General features: G+C 44.9%; 1 protein-coding gene across 1 annotated transcript; it reads right to left on the bottom strand.

The window, feature by feature from the left end:
- Window positions 1-744: 744 nt before the first annotated feature.
- On the bottom strand, window positions 745-1,608 carry rnf182 (ring finger protein 182; the record flags this gene model as incomplete). The annotated part of the gene is made up of 1 exon (XM_083666403.1): window positions 745-1,608. One exon carries the CDS (start codon window positions 1,606-1,608, stop codon window positions 745-747), a length of 864 nt encoding a protein of 287 aa, XP_083522529.1.
- Window positions 1,609-16,864: the final 15,256 nt, after the last annotated feature.

Consider the following 16,864-nt stretch of genomic DNA (forward strand, 5'->3'; position numbering starts at 1 on the left):
AGGGGAGCCTGCTTTGTTGTTGTTTGAATTACAGATTGCACCTTTAACACCATGGTTAATTGACCACCAAGTAACTTGAGTATTAATATGAATATCACCCATTTACTCAGAATATAAGACATGCTTCAGTCAAAACTCCTTGAATTAGAAAATGGAGGAACAGGTGGGAAATTTACATGTGACAAATTTGTATAATTGTATGAGTGACCCTCATTTTAGGCATATCACATCATAACAAATGAGCATTTACATAGACTATCCATTTAAGTGCTTTTAATATCACATTTATACAAATGTATACATTTCTACTGTGGCTATTATGGCCAGATAAATATGTTGTTATTATTACCTCAAACTGAAAAAAGTCCTTCATGTGGTTACAAAAACAGCATTTAAGATACTTATAAACTTCTACTTTTAGTATATGGTTTGGCATTTGGTAGACCATTTTGTTAACGAAATATACAAATTACTTTAACACAATATGTTATTAGAACTGAAAATCCAAACACTTAACTTTGATCTAAAATGTACACCTCTTGACGTGCTCTCTTCACACTTAATCTCCCAAATTATTTGAATGTGAGATAAAAACAGAGAGGAAAAAAAAAACTGAATAAACATTTTCCAGGATCCAGGTGTCCTTTTCCATTGTCAGTTAACCATTCTGTTCGGAAAATACATGGAACATTCCGGTGATCCATTCTCAACCCCCTTCAAACACAGTAATTCTTTGGTTGCCTTCTACGGTGGCATGCAGTCCCAGAACTCATGACAGAGGCACTGGCAGAATCCGTAGACCATGATCATGACCAGGCTGGCAGGGACCAGACTGACCAGGAGGACGCCCAGGGTGGTCTTCTGCATGATGAGCAGGTATACTCCCATGGGGAGGGAGCTGAAGTAGAGGAGCCCCAGGACCCACACCAGCGCCCGGGCCGATGTCTGGCACAGGAGGGCGGCACAGTTCCACACCGTCCACCTCTGGGTGATGGAGGCCATGGAGTCCAGGCTGGAGGAGCGGTATTCCCTGCCCTGGATGATGCCCATTCCTGGGGGGTGGGAGTGAGGTGGGTGGGGATGATGGTGGTGGTGGTGGTCTTGAGATGGAGGTGGAGGAGGCTCCATGATAGTGATGACCACGTAGTTGGGAGAGCCACGGATGGAGGAGTAGGTGGTGGTGGTCGTGGTGGAGGAGGAGGACGAGGGGGAACCGGAGGGAGGGTTGCCCATCAGCGAGCTCAGGTGCCTGGGGCTGAGAAGAAGCTCGGTGGGGCCCTCGTGGTGGCAGTGGAGGTTCCTCTGGTTCCTGCTCTGGAGGGCTAGCGCCGCCACCAAGTTGCAGTCATCCGGCAGACTGCTCACTGCTTCCCCCGGTAAACCGGTGACATAGCGGCAAAACGGGCACACTACAGCATTTGGGGGCGACTCACCCAAGTCTAGAATCTTGGCCAGGCACTTGGCACACAGGCGGTGGCAGCACTCAAGCACCTTGGGCCGCCGGCTGCCCAGGCTATAGGGACAGTAGCATATCTTACATTCCAGCTCTTCCATGCTGAGCCCCTCCACTATACCCCCATCCTCCATACTCCGTAACTGCCCCATCATATTGTCTCTGTCCGTTGCTGTCGGTTGCCGTCGACAACGCGTCGGTTAACGGACAGAGAAGGCGATCCGAGGCCTCGAGAGCTCAGCGTTGGGGAACATGGTGGCGAGGCAGAAGCAGCCTTCCGACGATGGCAGTGACAACGTTCCGCTCCGGAGGAGGTTTGAGGTTCATCCTAGCGGTCTGTGCAGCTCCTGTGGTGTGTGTGTGTGTCTGTGTGTGTGTGTGTGTGTGTGTGTGTGTGTGCGTGTGTGTGTGTGTATGTGTGTGAGAGAGAGTTCAGAGTGTATGTGTGTATATGTGTGTGTGTGTGAGAGAGCGAGAGAGAGAGAGTTCAGTGTGTGTGTGTGTGCGTGTGTGTGTGTGTGTGTGTGTGTGTGTGTGTGTGTGTGTGTGTGTGGGAAGCCCCTAGCAAGTTCTGGCCCCCGGGTACGCGCCTCGGAGCAGTTGGGGTAACAGTGCTTCGTACAGGGCCAAAAGCCTTTCATGAACCGCATGGGGAGAGAGAAAGAGAGAGAGGGAGAGAGAGAGGGGAGAGAGAGGGAGAGAGAGAGGGGAGAGAGAGGGGAGAGAGAGAGGGGAGAGGCCAACGGTGGAAAAAAGATAACTGTTAACACAGCATTAGCAGAGAACAAACACAAGCAATGGGACAACAAAGCAGGGCCTGTACAAACCAGGGCTGGAATTTTCGAGCTTGGCCTTTTGTTGCCTAGTGAAATTCAGTCCAATTAGTGGTGGGTCCCCCTTTTAGTTGTTCTGATTCTCTGTTAATGGTGTGTGTATGCATGTGTTTGTGTGTGTGTATGTGTGTGTGTGTGTGTGTGTGTGTGTGTGTGTATGTGTGTGTGTGTGTGTGTGTGTGTGTGTGCCTGTGCTGCTGCGTCATGAGGCAACTACTGTACCATTCAGCTTTGGTCTTAAGGACAGGATGTACTGTCGTTATCCACACAAAGTTTATGTTAATTTTGGAGGAAATGAGGACACCATGCAGGAAGTTAAGATGTGGCTCAGTATTTCTGTGATTGTGAGAGAAAGTGGAGCAGGTCATTGTTGGGGAATGGGGATCATGATTTGGCAATGAACTGCGCTCTTGATAAACCGCCAGTGCAATGGAGTTCACATTGTAATGGGGAAAACTGGGTCATGGTCTCTTTCTCATTCTCATCCACATTCTTTTTTTACTCTCTGAGACAGGGATTATTCTGAATCTACCATGTGTGAGAGAAACAAGAACCAGTGGTGGCTCAAATGAGCAAATGAAATATCCTCAGTTGTTTTAGATCTACCGAACCCTAACCCTAACCCTAACTCTAACCCTAACCCCCCCACCACCACCACCACCATAACTGGTCATAATGGTGTTAGCAATCAAGTGTTCTTTTTCTTCTTCTTTGTTTTTGATGTTAGTATGAAAAAATGATAAAAATACAGTCTTATATGTAAACAATGGTTTCCCTGAGGGTACACGCATGCACGCACGCACACACACACACACACTTAAATGCTATGTTTTGCAAGGTGTTTATAAAGTCATATCCCTGCTTGTGTGATTACTGAACAACTGCATTTGATACGTTTTTGCAAAGGATAATTTATCTCATGGTAAATGCTAACTGGGATGCTTGGGAAGGCCCAACCCTGTCGTCAACCCATTGAAATTAAAACAGTTAAGGTAAGGGTTAAAGTTAGGGTTAGAGTTAGGGCTAGGGTTTGGGTGAGGGTTAGAGTGAGAGCTTTTGATTTGATTTGGTCTGTCTGAGAGAGGCAACATGCAGCTTTTAAGTGCCACCTAGTGCTTAGTTCTGATATTCACTCAGGATATTATTCAGACATTTTCATTTTTCAATGCATAATTCAGTGATTTAGATGAGATGGCCCTACTGAAGGCCCCCCATTTCCATACAGTAATGAATTGATTGATTTACCTGATGCTGACTGCTGACCCTAGACCAAATTCAAATTCCAATATTACTAAAACAACAATGGATTGGGGCCACATTTGTAATTTTAGTGGGACGAAGGAGAGGTAGGACCAACACTCTCTTCTCAAATATGTCCTTGTTCATGGAAGATGGATTCATGTTGTACATTGTAGGCCTATTTGTCTTGTATTAGAGACCCCACAGAGGTAGCAGTCAGATTGGTTACGTTTTTTTGTTAAACTATGTTTTTAGGGCATTTCTGCTTTTTATTGGGATAGAGACAGTAGAGATTGACAGGAAGGATGGGAGAGAGGAGGAATGACATGCAAGATACGTTGAGGGTCAGAATCGAACCAGGAACCTTGCAATTACATGGTAAGCGCATTAGTGTGCTACACCACTAAGCACCCCAGATTGGTTATGTTGACAACACCACACCACACCTGCAATGTAATGAATAATACTTGTTATGTTTACTAGGCCTGCCTGTAAGGTTGAAGAAACCCACTGTCATGGAGAGCAATGTTGTTTTTTTATGCAAGCACCACCTATCTGGATAGCATCTACTTCATGTGGTAGGGCATAATGCTCTAAAGGCCTAACAACATATAGCATTAGAACAATTCAATATGAATGACAAAAAACTGTAGGCTACTATTTGACACCATACATATTCAAATGTCTTGTACACATGGTCTTAGCTCAGATTGTTCTCAGATCAAGAAAACACGTAGGGCAAACAATACACAGCTACAAGTTCCAGGGTGCCTCTCTACCATTGAACTGTGGGCCGCAGATGATAGAGAGGACAATCTGAACTCATACCGTGTGTCTAAGAAAGATAGCGTCCACCCCTTTCCCCGGGACTCGGTCGCTTCCGAGCGATGACGTCATAGCCCCACTCAGCGACCTGTCGGTAAGGGCTGTCGGTGACGTCAACGACTGAACCACCGACCGAACAACAAAACGAGCAGCTCTGGGAGTCGACAGGGAGGATGCTGCCACTGAGGTGCGGCCGGAGGGTGTCAGCGCAGCGGTAGAAGCCAGTCTGGTCTCGGGAGAACTTAGGTGGGGCGATGGCAGCGGGGCTGGAGGAAGAGCAGGCGTCGGGTTACCGACATCTCATCGGTGGGTCGGTGTCATTGTCTTGTCGCATCTCAAACATGATCAACTGGAAACGACCGTTCAGGACCACCACACTCTTTGCTGCCACCAATTCCGTGTTCTGGTGAGTATGACGCGGTGAAATGTGTGCCTGTCTGTTGGCTACTAAATCCACTTATGACAATGAATGATCTTATTAGTGGAACAGTAACAGTCTGATATCATTACCTGCACTTACTGCATTTTTATTGCGCAATGTATATATGTGTGTGTGTGTGTGTGTGTGTGTGTTTGTGTGTGTGTGTGTGTGTGTGTGTGTGTGTGTGTGTGTGTGTGTGTGTGTGTGTCTGTGACTGTCTGTTTGTCTGTCTATCTCTGTGCGTGCTGACGTGTTTTAGCAATACTAATTGTTTCCATTAATGACCTGTGGTTTGCAGCTAGTCTAAGCATTTAGGTAAACAATCTATTTGGGCTAACTGGACATGCAATCAAGTCCTTTTTTGTTTCTTACCCTCAAGTAAGCTGTGGCCTGGATTTGAACGTTAAAGATAAGCAGTGTTACCTTGGCAAAGCAATTATGTTCAATATGTGTGTGTGTGTGTGTGTGTGTGTGTGTGTGTGTGTGTGTGTGTGTGTGTGTGTGTGTGTGTGTGTGTGTGTGTATGTATGTATGTTAAGCTCAACTCAAACTGTAAACAATTAATGGTTGTAGGGAACGTTATTGTTGTTATGAATAAGGCCATACTGGGCATACATCATACATCTAAAGGCTTACAGCATGGCATCAATATTTAAACCCTTTAAATGTATCTATAACCTAGCTACAATGCTAATAACAAAGCAAAATACAAGACAGATATGGATAATCATGGGATCCCTTTATGGAACATATTCAATCTAATTGGGAAAAGCTCAAGAAAGATGAGAGTAAAAGACAATTCAAGTTTTTATAACTGAAAAAAAATCATGTAATTGTTCTCATATGGATGAGGGGAAAGGACTTGATAATTGTCCCTCAATGTTTATTGTCCCCCACCGATGAAATCCCCCACCGATGAATCCGTTCATATGTCACAAAATTCTGTCCGTTCGTATGTCACATGCCTTTTCTCTGACACCACTGGGACAATTTTGAGGAAACTTGGGTGAATGATGCGTCTTGCCATACAGATGGGACATTTACGAAATTGACTGAAATAATCCATAAAATCTGTGAAAATTAATCAAATAAGCACTACAAGCTACGGTAACTTCTCAGCCTACCTCAAATCCGTGGACTGCCTTCAAATAAACACAACTGGCTGTAAGAAGCAAAACATGATAATGAATCAAATAACCATTACACATTCCGGAAACGTTTCGGTCATAATTGAATAATTGTCACCAATTCACAAAAGGAGGGGTGCTACATCATTTGTGGGGGACAACATGTTTACTTACTATACACTTGTTTCTTTATCCTCTAGGTTTGTTGCCCTCAGCTCCTATAAGACATACAGTCTTCTTGCCCTTTGTTTGGCGTTGATGGTGACAGTGCTCTCCATTAAAGATGTGGCTCTTTCCAGATCTAAAGGTACAAGATGCTCAACACTACAAACACTTCAGATTAACCTAAATACAACCTCAAACTGTTGTTATACTGTATTACAGTTTTAAAAGTAATCTCTAAAACCGATTGAGATTAGTGTTGCACTTAGTACCTGTTTATTTTACAAGCGTTTTAATGCCGGGTGTCCTGGATAAATTCCCGATCTGGCCCTCATAAAGAGAACATAAAGTCTCTTTCAATTTACCTGATAAAATTGACAGAGGTAAAAAAATATATTTAAATAGTAGTTTTGCTAGTTAGCAAACTACTGTTGCCTACCTGTGTTATTCAGTGGCAGAATCCAGTGCTAGCTGGCTGAGAATAACAACAATGGTGGTAAGCCCCTTATTAAAAAAATGGCTACCATGTGTCATGTTACTGGAGTATCTTCCCTTTATGATCACCTATAAACCTGCTACAGCTACTAAACATGGAACCATGTCACTCTGGCAGCCATTCCAACCTGATGCTCCCCTCCCTTTGCCCTTGTTAACTCCAATTTGTAGCTCTGAAAGGATTGTATAGGCACACTGTAGGCAATATGTTAATATGGTAACACTCTACAGATGGTTTATAGATGTTCAACTAACTATCTACTAACTCTAGCCCTTACTCTAAGCATCCCCTTAACCACCCTAACTCATATATAGTTTGAGCATTTCATATATTCATATACAGTCAGAAAGTACTACTAGAATTTATGATTTATTTGATCTCAACCATGCTCCTGTCAAGACTTTTCCCCATCTGTAAGGAAATAAAGTGGGGGCTGGTAATAGTTTCACCTTACCCTGTGGTAAACAAGGTGTTGGTTAGCTAGGTGTGGTTTTCGCCATATTGTTTAAGTCTACCCAGTCTATTTAGATATTTGAAATTGAGGTAACGAGGGTGGAGGAATAGGAGCAGTTCCTCCAATTTATATCCACTCTGAGAAACATAAAATGACAATAAAGAATGAATTTGGGGGTTTAAGTCAACATATGAATATGTTGTGGGTATTTGATAGATTTGGATAATGTAGCATGTCAGAATTTTTATAAAAGTGCAAGCTGGATAAGTGTCTCTCCTCTCTTTCACAGGGGCCCACTTATGGCACAGCATGACCGGAAGGTAAGATCCCTGTGCTTTTAGTGGACATAGAGAGAGAGAGAGAGAGAGAGAGAGAGAGAGAGAGAGAGAGAGAGAGAGAGAGAGAGAGAGAGAGAGAGAGAGAGAGAGTGTGTGTGTGTGAGTGAGTGAGACAGAGGTAATTTCCATATTTACCTCCATAAATATGAATGTTCTCATTCACAATATGGCTTAAAGTGGATTCAAGTGAGTCCAAGTGAGCGTATACCCATCTCAAAGTATTTGTTCAGCTGTAAGGCAAAGCTTATTTTACCACAGGTCTTTGTATCAATGTCTGGGTTACAGTATCAAGCTTAAAATGGACTCACGCAAAGGAAAAGGCCCACTAAAGTAAATATTGTTATTTACAGTGTTTTGGTTCACCAGATCAAATTAGCATCAATCAAATATGAAAAATTAGAATTCGTCACCATGACCTTGCTTACAGTTAACAGCCGAGACTAGAGGAAACTGGCCATTTACAATGTCTCTGTAAAATGCAGGAAGACAGAATACAACGGTAAGAAAATGATGTAGTTGAAGTTATCTTGTCGTTTGAGCTAGCACAGTGTTGTATTTTGCGGGCTAGAAAAACAACATGTTCGCTAACTTACGTTTTTAGTGTAGCTGTGATCCTAATTCAATCAAATCCAATTACCTGGTGTCCAGGGTAAGTAGAAAACAACAACAACAACCATAACAACAACAACAACAACGTTAACAGTGCAAAACTCAACAGCATATGAATATAAAAACATGCTGACTCATCCTGGAGAAACAATCCTGGAAACCTTTTGAATTGAATTCTGTATGATATCTGCCTATGCCTATAGCCATATATTGAGGTCTTGGTGTTAAGACATTTTCCTCTGCAGGCTGCTCTGTCTTAGTGGCATGACTTTCAGTTCATCATGTGAGATGACGACAACATGAAGTTGATTTGATTGATCACATACGGTTGGGTAATCCACTCAGTAAGTAATATCTAATTTCTGAGCCCATGGCATGCAAAGCCCATCTAGTCCAAAGGCCACCCACTCCTAAAGGCTTTAGAAAAGGCACTTCTTTGGCTATGAGCTGGCAGCGGTAATTCTTGGCCTCATTATTTACGTTCTATGTTGCTTTGTTACACTCAAGCCTAAACAAGCCGAATGATATGAGTTAAATAGTAGTCTCGCGTAGCCATACCTCCAAATCATGTTGTTCTCACGCCTCCTTAGGAGGTCTGGAGAATTTTAGATTGCCGTGGATTGAACTTGACGGAGGGATGGGAGAATGTGCTCACAATTTCATTGGATTTTACATTTCAAGAATCTTTAGCTCTGCCCAAGCAAGGTATTCAATTGGCATGATGTGTCGCGAGGCATCGCTCATTTCAAACGGGTTTCCACCCCTTTGTAGCTACTTTCTGCAAATGATTTCCCTAGGCTTTCTGAACTAGGACATAATTAATACATTTAATCTTGGCGTATTTGGATGGCTCTGCTCTTAAGAGCTCCCTCTCTGCAGTTAATGGCGGCGCGTGCACACGCAGCGACCACTCGCGCTCCAGAGAATGCGGTGTTTTGTTTGTTTAATAAGTGTTTGCCCGAAAGTTTGTCGTGTTCGTCTCGTCTGTCTGCGTCGAAATACAAGTACAGTCGACAGGCTCTGCTAGACATCTGCGAGAGCAAGATTTACAACGTTTTGGACACCACAACAGAGACACTCAAAGAGCTCGGATTACTTCGCCGGCCCGCGACTACTCGACCCGACCCGACTCGACTCGACCCGACTGCCAACACTCCCCCGGAAAGGAGAGGTCGGAAGCGGTGCGCGAGGAAGCAGAAGAGGGGCAAGCGCGGAGGTATCCGGGCTAGGCTAGCGGCTAGTCCAACTCGCCCAGCCATACCATCCATCATCCTGGCCAACGTACGATCCTTGGACAACAAAATGGATCATATACGACTGCTGAGGTCAGCGAATCGGACAGTGAGTAACTGCTGTGTACTTGTTTTCACTGAAACATGGCTGAACGACAACATCCCCGACTCCGCTGTACAACTTGAGCAGCTGACATGCTATCGAGCGGACAGAGCCCTCGTCAACGGAGGTAAACAGCGTGGCGGCGGAGTTTGTGTTTACATTCGTGATGCGTGGTGCCGGGACGCTGTGGTAGTATGCAGACACTGTTCACCACTGGCGGAGTTTATGATCATAAAGTGCCGTCCTTTCTATCTGCCGAGGGAGTTTACTGCGGTCTTGCTAGCCGCAGTATACATCCCTCCAACCTCCAGCAACAGTGACAGGAATGCGGCACTTTGTGAACTGTACCAGGCCATCAGTGAACAACAGACAGCACACCCAGATGGATTTACCATCCTCGCTGGAGATTTTAATCATGCTGACCTTAAGACTGTCCTACCAAAACTCCATCAGCATGTCAATTTCCCAACAAGAGGGGAAAACACCTTGGACTTGGTCTACACTTCTCACAAAGGAGCATACAAGGCCTCCCCCCTCCCCCACATCGGACTCTCTGATCACATCACTGTCATGCTAATGCCAGCATATAGGCCCAGAGTGAAAGTCGGAAAACCGGTCCGGAAAGAGATAACTGTGTGGCCGGAGGGGTCCAGGTCTGCTCTCAAGGACTGTCTTGCAACAACAGACTGGGACATGTTCAAGCAAGCAGCCACACAGAACAACCATACGGACAATGAGGAGCTCACAGACACTGTCCTCTCCTACATCCGTAAGTGCTCTGATGATGTGACCCACAAAAAGACCATCATCACTCGGGCTAACCAGAAGCCATGGCTGACAGGGGCAGTCCATCGGCTGCTGAGGGCCAGAGACAAAGCCTTCAGAGCCGGGGATGAAAATGGCCTAAGAACAGCGAGAGCCAGCCTGTCCCGTGGCATCAGGAAAGCAAAACGGGACTACAACAACAAGATTACCTGCCACTTCAAGGACAGCAGAGACACGCGGAGCCTGTGGCAGGGCATTCAGACCATAACGGACTACAAGCCCGCGCCACAGACCTGCGACAACAACATCTCTCTGCTCAACAACCTCAACAGCTTCTTTGCACGGTTTGAAGCAACAAACACAACAAGCCCACAGAAAACCCCACCCCCCCCCCACGATCAGGTCCTGTGCCTGTCTGCTGCCAGTGTGAAGAGGACACTCTCTACCATCAACCCCCGCAAAGCAACAGGCCCAGACAACATCCCAGGCCGTGTGCTGAGGGACTGCGCAGAGGAGCTTAAGGATGTCTTCACGGACATCTTTAACACTTCTTTGCGTCAAGCTGCTGTCCCATCACATTTCAAGACCTCCATCATCATACCTGTGCCAAAGAAATCCGCTCCATCCTGCTTCAATGACTATCGCCCTGTAGCACTGACCCCCATCATCATGAAGTGCTTTGAACGGCTAGTCATGTCTCACATTAAGTCCATCCTCCCCCCCACCCTGGACCCCTTTCAGTTTGCATACCGAGCAAAACGTTCCACAGAGGACGCAATCTGCTCTGCTCTCCACCCAGCCCTCACCCACCTGGAAAAAGCAGACTCATATGTGAGAATGCTTTTCATAGACTTTAGCTCAGCATTTAACACCATAATCCCGCAACAACTGATCTGTAAACTGGACCAGCTGGGGCTCAACACCTCCCTCTGCAACTGGCTGCTGGACTTCCTCAGCGAGAGACCACAAGCAGTACGAGTCGGCAACAACACCTCGAGCAGCATCACACTCAGCACAGGGGCCCCCCAAGGCTGTGTGCTCAGTCCCCTGCTCTTCACCCTGCTGACTCACGACTGCACATCAACCCACAGCACCAATCACATGGTGAAGTTTGCGGACGACACAACTCTGGTGGGTCTCATCTCCAAGAACGACGAGACCCACTATAGAAAGGAGGTCAACCTTCTGACCACGTGGTGCAGAGACAACAACCTCCTGCTGAATGTCAGCAAAACGAAGGAGATTGTGGTCGACTTCCGGAGAGGGCACACCGAACACCCACCACTGACCATCGATGGTGCTGCTGTGGAGAGAGTGAGCAGCACCAAATTCCTGGGGGTGCACATCAGTGAGGACCTCTCCTGGACCACCAACACCGCATCACTGGCGAAGACAGCCCAGCGGCGCCTCTACTTCCTCCGCAAGCTGAAGCGAGCGAAAGCTCCCACACCTATCCTGACAACATTCTACCGAGGCACCATTGAAAGCATCCTGTCCAGCTGCATCACTGTGTGGGGCGGTAGCTGCACCGAACACAGTAGGAAAGCACTGCAACGCATTGTGAACACAGCTGCTAAGATCATTGGTGCCCCACTCCCTTCCCTGCAAGAGACTTACTCCACCCGCCTCACCCGCAAAGCTACCTCGATTGTGAGCGACGCAAGCCACCCCGCACACAGTCTGTTCAGCCTCCTGCCTTCTGGAAGAAGGTATAGGAGCCTCCGTGCCCACACCACCAGACTCACGAAAAGCTTCATACCCCAAGCTGTCAGGAAGCTAAATTCTCTCCCCTCACTTCCCCCAGCCACATCCTCCAAGCTGTCAAGAAGCTGAAACCACCACCCCCCCTCCCAACCCTTCAGCCCCCCCCCCCCCCAAAAAACACTACGGACCCTGGACAATCCACTATTCTATTGCTACAATGCACTATTGCACTATTATTATTTTTTTTATACAGAATACACAGTATTTGGCTGCTACTTACTGTCTTTACTGACTGCTCTTTTTGCACTGTTTAAATTATTTTTATTGAATGTTTTACTTTTAGTATGTGTTATCTGTTGTGCCTGGGCACTTTATCTGTCTCACCGTGGGAGAGTGAGAAACGTCCTCTCGATTCCTTTGTATGTCTTGACATGTGAAGAATTGACAATAAAGCCACTTTGACTTTGACTTTGAAACGGCCACAACTTGCAGGTATATAATATGGCAGGGGGCCCATAACTTAACAGACCCCCCCCCCGTAGGTAGGCCACATAAAGAGTGACTTATTGAGCTCTCATAGTTAGTACAACCATGTAACAGCTGTTGGATGCTATAAAGGATGTCCCTTGAACATGTGACTGTGTTTGTGCATCCGTATGAACCAGCTGTTCCGTCACCTGACGGACAGCTGTACTGTTGACTTCGAGTGCCCTGCCTGAACTAACACTAGCTTAATTTGATCAATTGTAAAAATTGGGTGGCCTTTGGACCGATTCCACTGGTAGCTGATTGTAAACTATTAGAAATAGTTCTTCGGCTTGTCCCTGTCGTCCAAAGTCCAGCCTCTCCTATCATGTTGCCTCTATGGCTTTCAGCTAGGCAGAGGTCATTCTTGGGCTCATTCTTATGTACATGGTGCTCTTCAAACCCTCAGTGATTGGCCTAAAACATCACTGGATGAAACTTCTTAAAGGGGGAATCTCTAATTGGTACATTCATTTTTGGACTTTTAAATTAATTATATACTATAGCCATTGATTGAGTATAAGAATATTGAAGAATATAACTTATACATGACTCATGAGCTTAGATCAACTATCTACTATATTATAAGCTTGTTTTACTCCATTGTTTGTAAACAATGCAATGGTAAACAAACACTGTATAGCTTCAAAACATGGTCAAAACTATAATTTATTATCTCATTGATGGTCAGTCCTTGCATCCATAGCTCTGTCTATGAAATTAATAGTGGTTACATTTCTTCAGCCCCAATCCTCAGCTGTTGCACTGAGGCCATATTTAAAACAAATAATAATTTACAAAAGAAAAAGGTTATACAGATGAAAAGGGTTCTATGTAGATCTGCCAAGAACCCTTTTGGAACCCTTTTCTAAGAGTGTAGTTGTCAGGAAAAGTTCAAATTCAAACATGTCCATCTCTAAGTGACAATGTTGTAGGATGGTTGCAGTGTGCTCAACTAGTCCTCTTAGTGAGTGGAGGGGGCCCAGGAAGCTGAGGTGAGACCATCCAGCCTAGTCTTCTTAGTGAGTGTAGGGGGCCCAGGAAGCTGAGGTGAGACCATCCAGCCCAGTCCTCTTAGTGAGTGGAGGGGGCCCAGGAAGCTGAGGTGAGACCATCCAGCCTAGTCCTCTGAGTGAGAGGAGGGGGCCCAGGAAGCTGAGGTGAGACCATCCACAGACTCAGCACCATACTGAGCCGCCAGTGTAACAGGTTGAGTAGAGGGGAGGGGCTCTTCTCCAAGAGCTTCGTCCATCCCTCCCTCTGAGAAGTCCTTGTGGGACACACAGCGAGAGGGTCCCCCGGCGCTACATTGGCGCTTGCTGAGAGAGGAGAATTTGCTGTGAGGCCTCGCAATCAGCGGCTCCTTCATCCGGCAGTTTATTCTCCCGCTCTACACTCTCAGCGAACTTTGTCCTCCGATGCATCAGAGAGCACATCCCTTGACATGACTTCGGGCAAATTCAGATTCAAAATTGAAAAAATCTGATTCAAAATTGTCTAATGACATGAGAGAGTATGCACTTTTCTCTTTTCAACTGAAGATAAGGTAAGATCAACACTATTTTCCCCCAATGGACCTACAGTGCTTAAAAAAAGAACAATACGTTAAATAGTCATGTTGAAAATGAGGTTTTGGTGTGTCACCATTTTCCCCTTTGTCTCTTTTTGGACTCTTTCGACTTCTCTGCTATTTCCCATTACGCTCTTCAAAACTTCCCAATGCACTCTTAATACACAAGTCATACACGAGCCTCTAATGCTGCTGACCCATACGACCCACCCAGTGGTAAATCAACCCATTTGTCTGACCCAGTCTAGTCTCACTCCTGAGCTACAAGTGTTTCATTAAGCACTGTAATTACTATGGGTGGCAGTCGGAGGTGGGTATGATGGGGCTACAGTACATTCACTGGCACTGTTGGTGTTGTCCCAGTCAGGATCAGTTTCATCAGAGATGTTGTTGTGTCACAGTTTTGTGTATGCTAAGTCAGATACCCTTGCATTGTTTAACAAAAAAGAAGTTGATCAACATAATTAGGGATAAAGTTGCTGAATATAAAGGTAAGTACGGATCTAGGATCAACATACATTAATCCCAATCCAGTGCTTTAGCATCAGGGGACAGAAATGTGAACCCTAGATCTGTAGTTAGGTGGTAATTCCACCCACACAGGGCTGCAACCTCTGTTGAGCTCACGGTAGCAGTTGTTACTAGCCACAGCTCAGAATTTTAAAAAAATCGGACCCAAAATCGGACTATAATGTGCAGCAACCTCCACTGAGCTTATGTCTGTCGGTATTCCAGGATTGCCTGTGATGCTCCTTTCCAGGCTCCAGGGGTTCTTATCTTTATCTCGCTCTGTGGCATTGGCTGCTGGGAGATTTTGTTGTTGTCACCTGGTGCTGTCTGTCAGATGTGTCTTGTGGGTAATTGTGCAGCAGGCTCCAGGTCTTGCAAGGGCTTGTGGTAGATTAGCCGGCCCAGAATGCACGCTAACAGCTGGGGTTTAGACCAACTGGAGGAGGATGATGATGACGAGGAAGAGAGCTGTGGGCAGTAAATATTGATCTAGGATCAACATTCCATCCCTAACCACTGACCTAATACCAGGATTTATGGGGCGACTTTATTCTGTTCCATGGGGAAAGTGGAGAGGAGTTTTGTTGTCTGTCTGATTTGTTTAACTGTGGCCAAGTTTGAAAAACAGTTGCTCTCCAGGGGACAGCTCATTTCTCATTTCTCATTTCTCATTCTATACCATGCATCATAATGGCATCCACCGATTTCTAGCTCCACCAGCCTCCCCCATTGCTGTCATCATTTGTGAATCTCTCTTTCATTACTATTGTCTTGTATTCAGTCTTAACATATGGCAAAGGGCTTTGTTGAATCCTTTGGTTAACAGGACTAAGTCTACTGACATAGGCCTAATGACTCATTTTATCTGAATTTACAAAGGTACTGGTACCGTTTCACTTGAAATTATATGCTAATCGCTTTGCAGGCGATTTATTCAAAGCCACTTAAAATTAAGACATATACTGTATTCAGTATGTATGTGGCCCATGCTAGACTTTTGCCAGTGCTAAACATGTAAAAGGCGTTATTCACCTATCCATAACCCATTTCAACTGTTTCACTGTATTCTACTGCTAGATCGTTAAAACACCCACCATTGCTTTCCGATGGTAATGCCATCCTTCTTGCTAGGTGTTTATGTGAACTAGGGCGACTAATTAAGAGTCGGTCATTTTGACAGTGTTGGGCAAACACACACACACACACACACACACACACACACACACACACACATACACACACACACACACACACACATACACTGTCACCATCACAATATCCCAATGCATTTCACGTGTCACATGTCAATTACGGCTGTATGCGATGTACGTGACAAATAAAACTTGATTTGATTTGATTTGATTTGAATATTTGTTGGTCTTATTTCACATTTGAATATCACCATGCATCCAATATTGAATAAGTTGAGATGTTACACTTTCAACAAAACTTGTTTGACATTGAGCAGCAATCTAGCTCTTTTTTTGCTTGATATAAACATTATTAACATTGATATCAACATTATTGACCTACTGTACTGTATGTCTATATGTTTACTGTATGTTTATATTAATTTAATTTAATTTTTTAGGGATAGTTAATAATATTGATATCAAGCGAAATAAGTACGACTTAAAATATAACTTAACAATGTCATCAAGATAAGTACATTTGATATTCACCTTCTTACACTTGTTATCCATTTACCTCCCAACTTTACTAGTAGATTCAATGGCAATTGTTGAACTTAATATGAACCCCCTCCAAAATATAGGGTGTATGACACTCCTGATGTAGTATCAGGGGAGCAATCCTGCTGAGAGATTTTAAAGCTGCTATACCAGGTGGCCATAGGGAGAACAGCAGGGCACTGTTTTGGCTGGTGCCAAAAAGCGTTTCCTCATTGAGCAACCATGTTAAACTTCGTATTCCACCTGGCCAAATAAGACCAAGGCACGTATGTCGGTGAAAAAGTGAACCCAATGCATGTCAGAGAAACACTGAAACCAATTAGATGTCGCTACGGCAGTGCCCACCAGTGCGACATGTCCTAGAATCACTGTGACAATCCCGTTTCCCATTGGGCAGTCGGTAGTTAATTAATATTTATTTATTATCAATACATGGTGTTGCTGGCAACCTGAACTTTTCAGGTGACGCGACACTCTTATGAATATGCAAGACAGTAGATGTTGTAGCAACAGCCAACCCATACCCCCAGACCTCCATAGCACAAAACACCTCAAACAACATACCCCTTGTTAAAGGGATAGTTCAAGTTTTTGGATGTTAGACCTCATTTTCCACTTGATTGAAGTGGTATTGGCTCATGCAGACACGCCATTTTGGTCAAATTTTCCATTCTACTGGAAGTGGATAGAAGTAGCAACCACTGTCTTAGTATGACTACTCTCCACAATAAATTCTACAGCCATCTCATATCGTTGTGGGCTATACACACATGTCGATATGAAAACACGTTATGTTATTTTCACTAT

Source organism: Argentina silus (genome assembly GCF_951799395.1).
Source record: "Argentina silus genome assembly, chromosome: 1".
Taxonomy (NCBI): domain Eukaryota; kingdom Metazoa; phylum Chordata; class Actinopteri; order Argentiniformes; family Argentinidae; genus Argentina; species Argentina silus.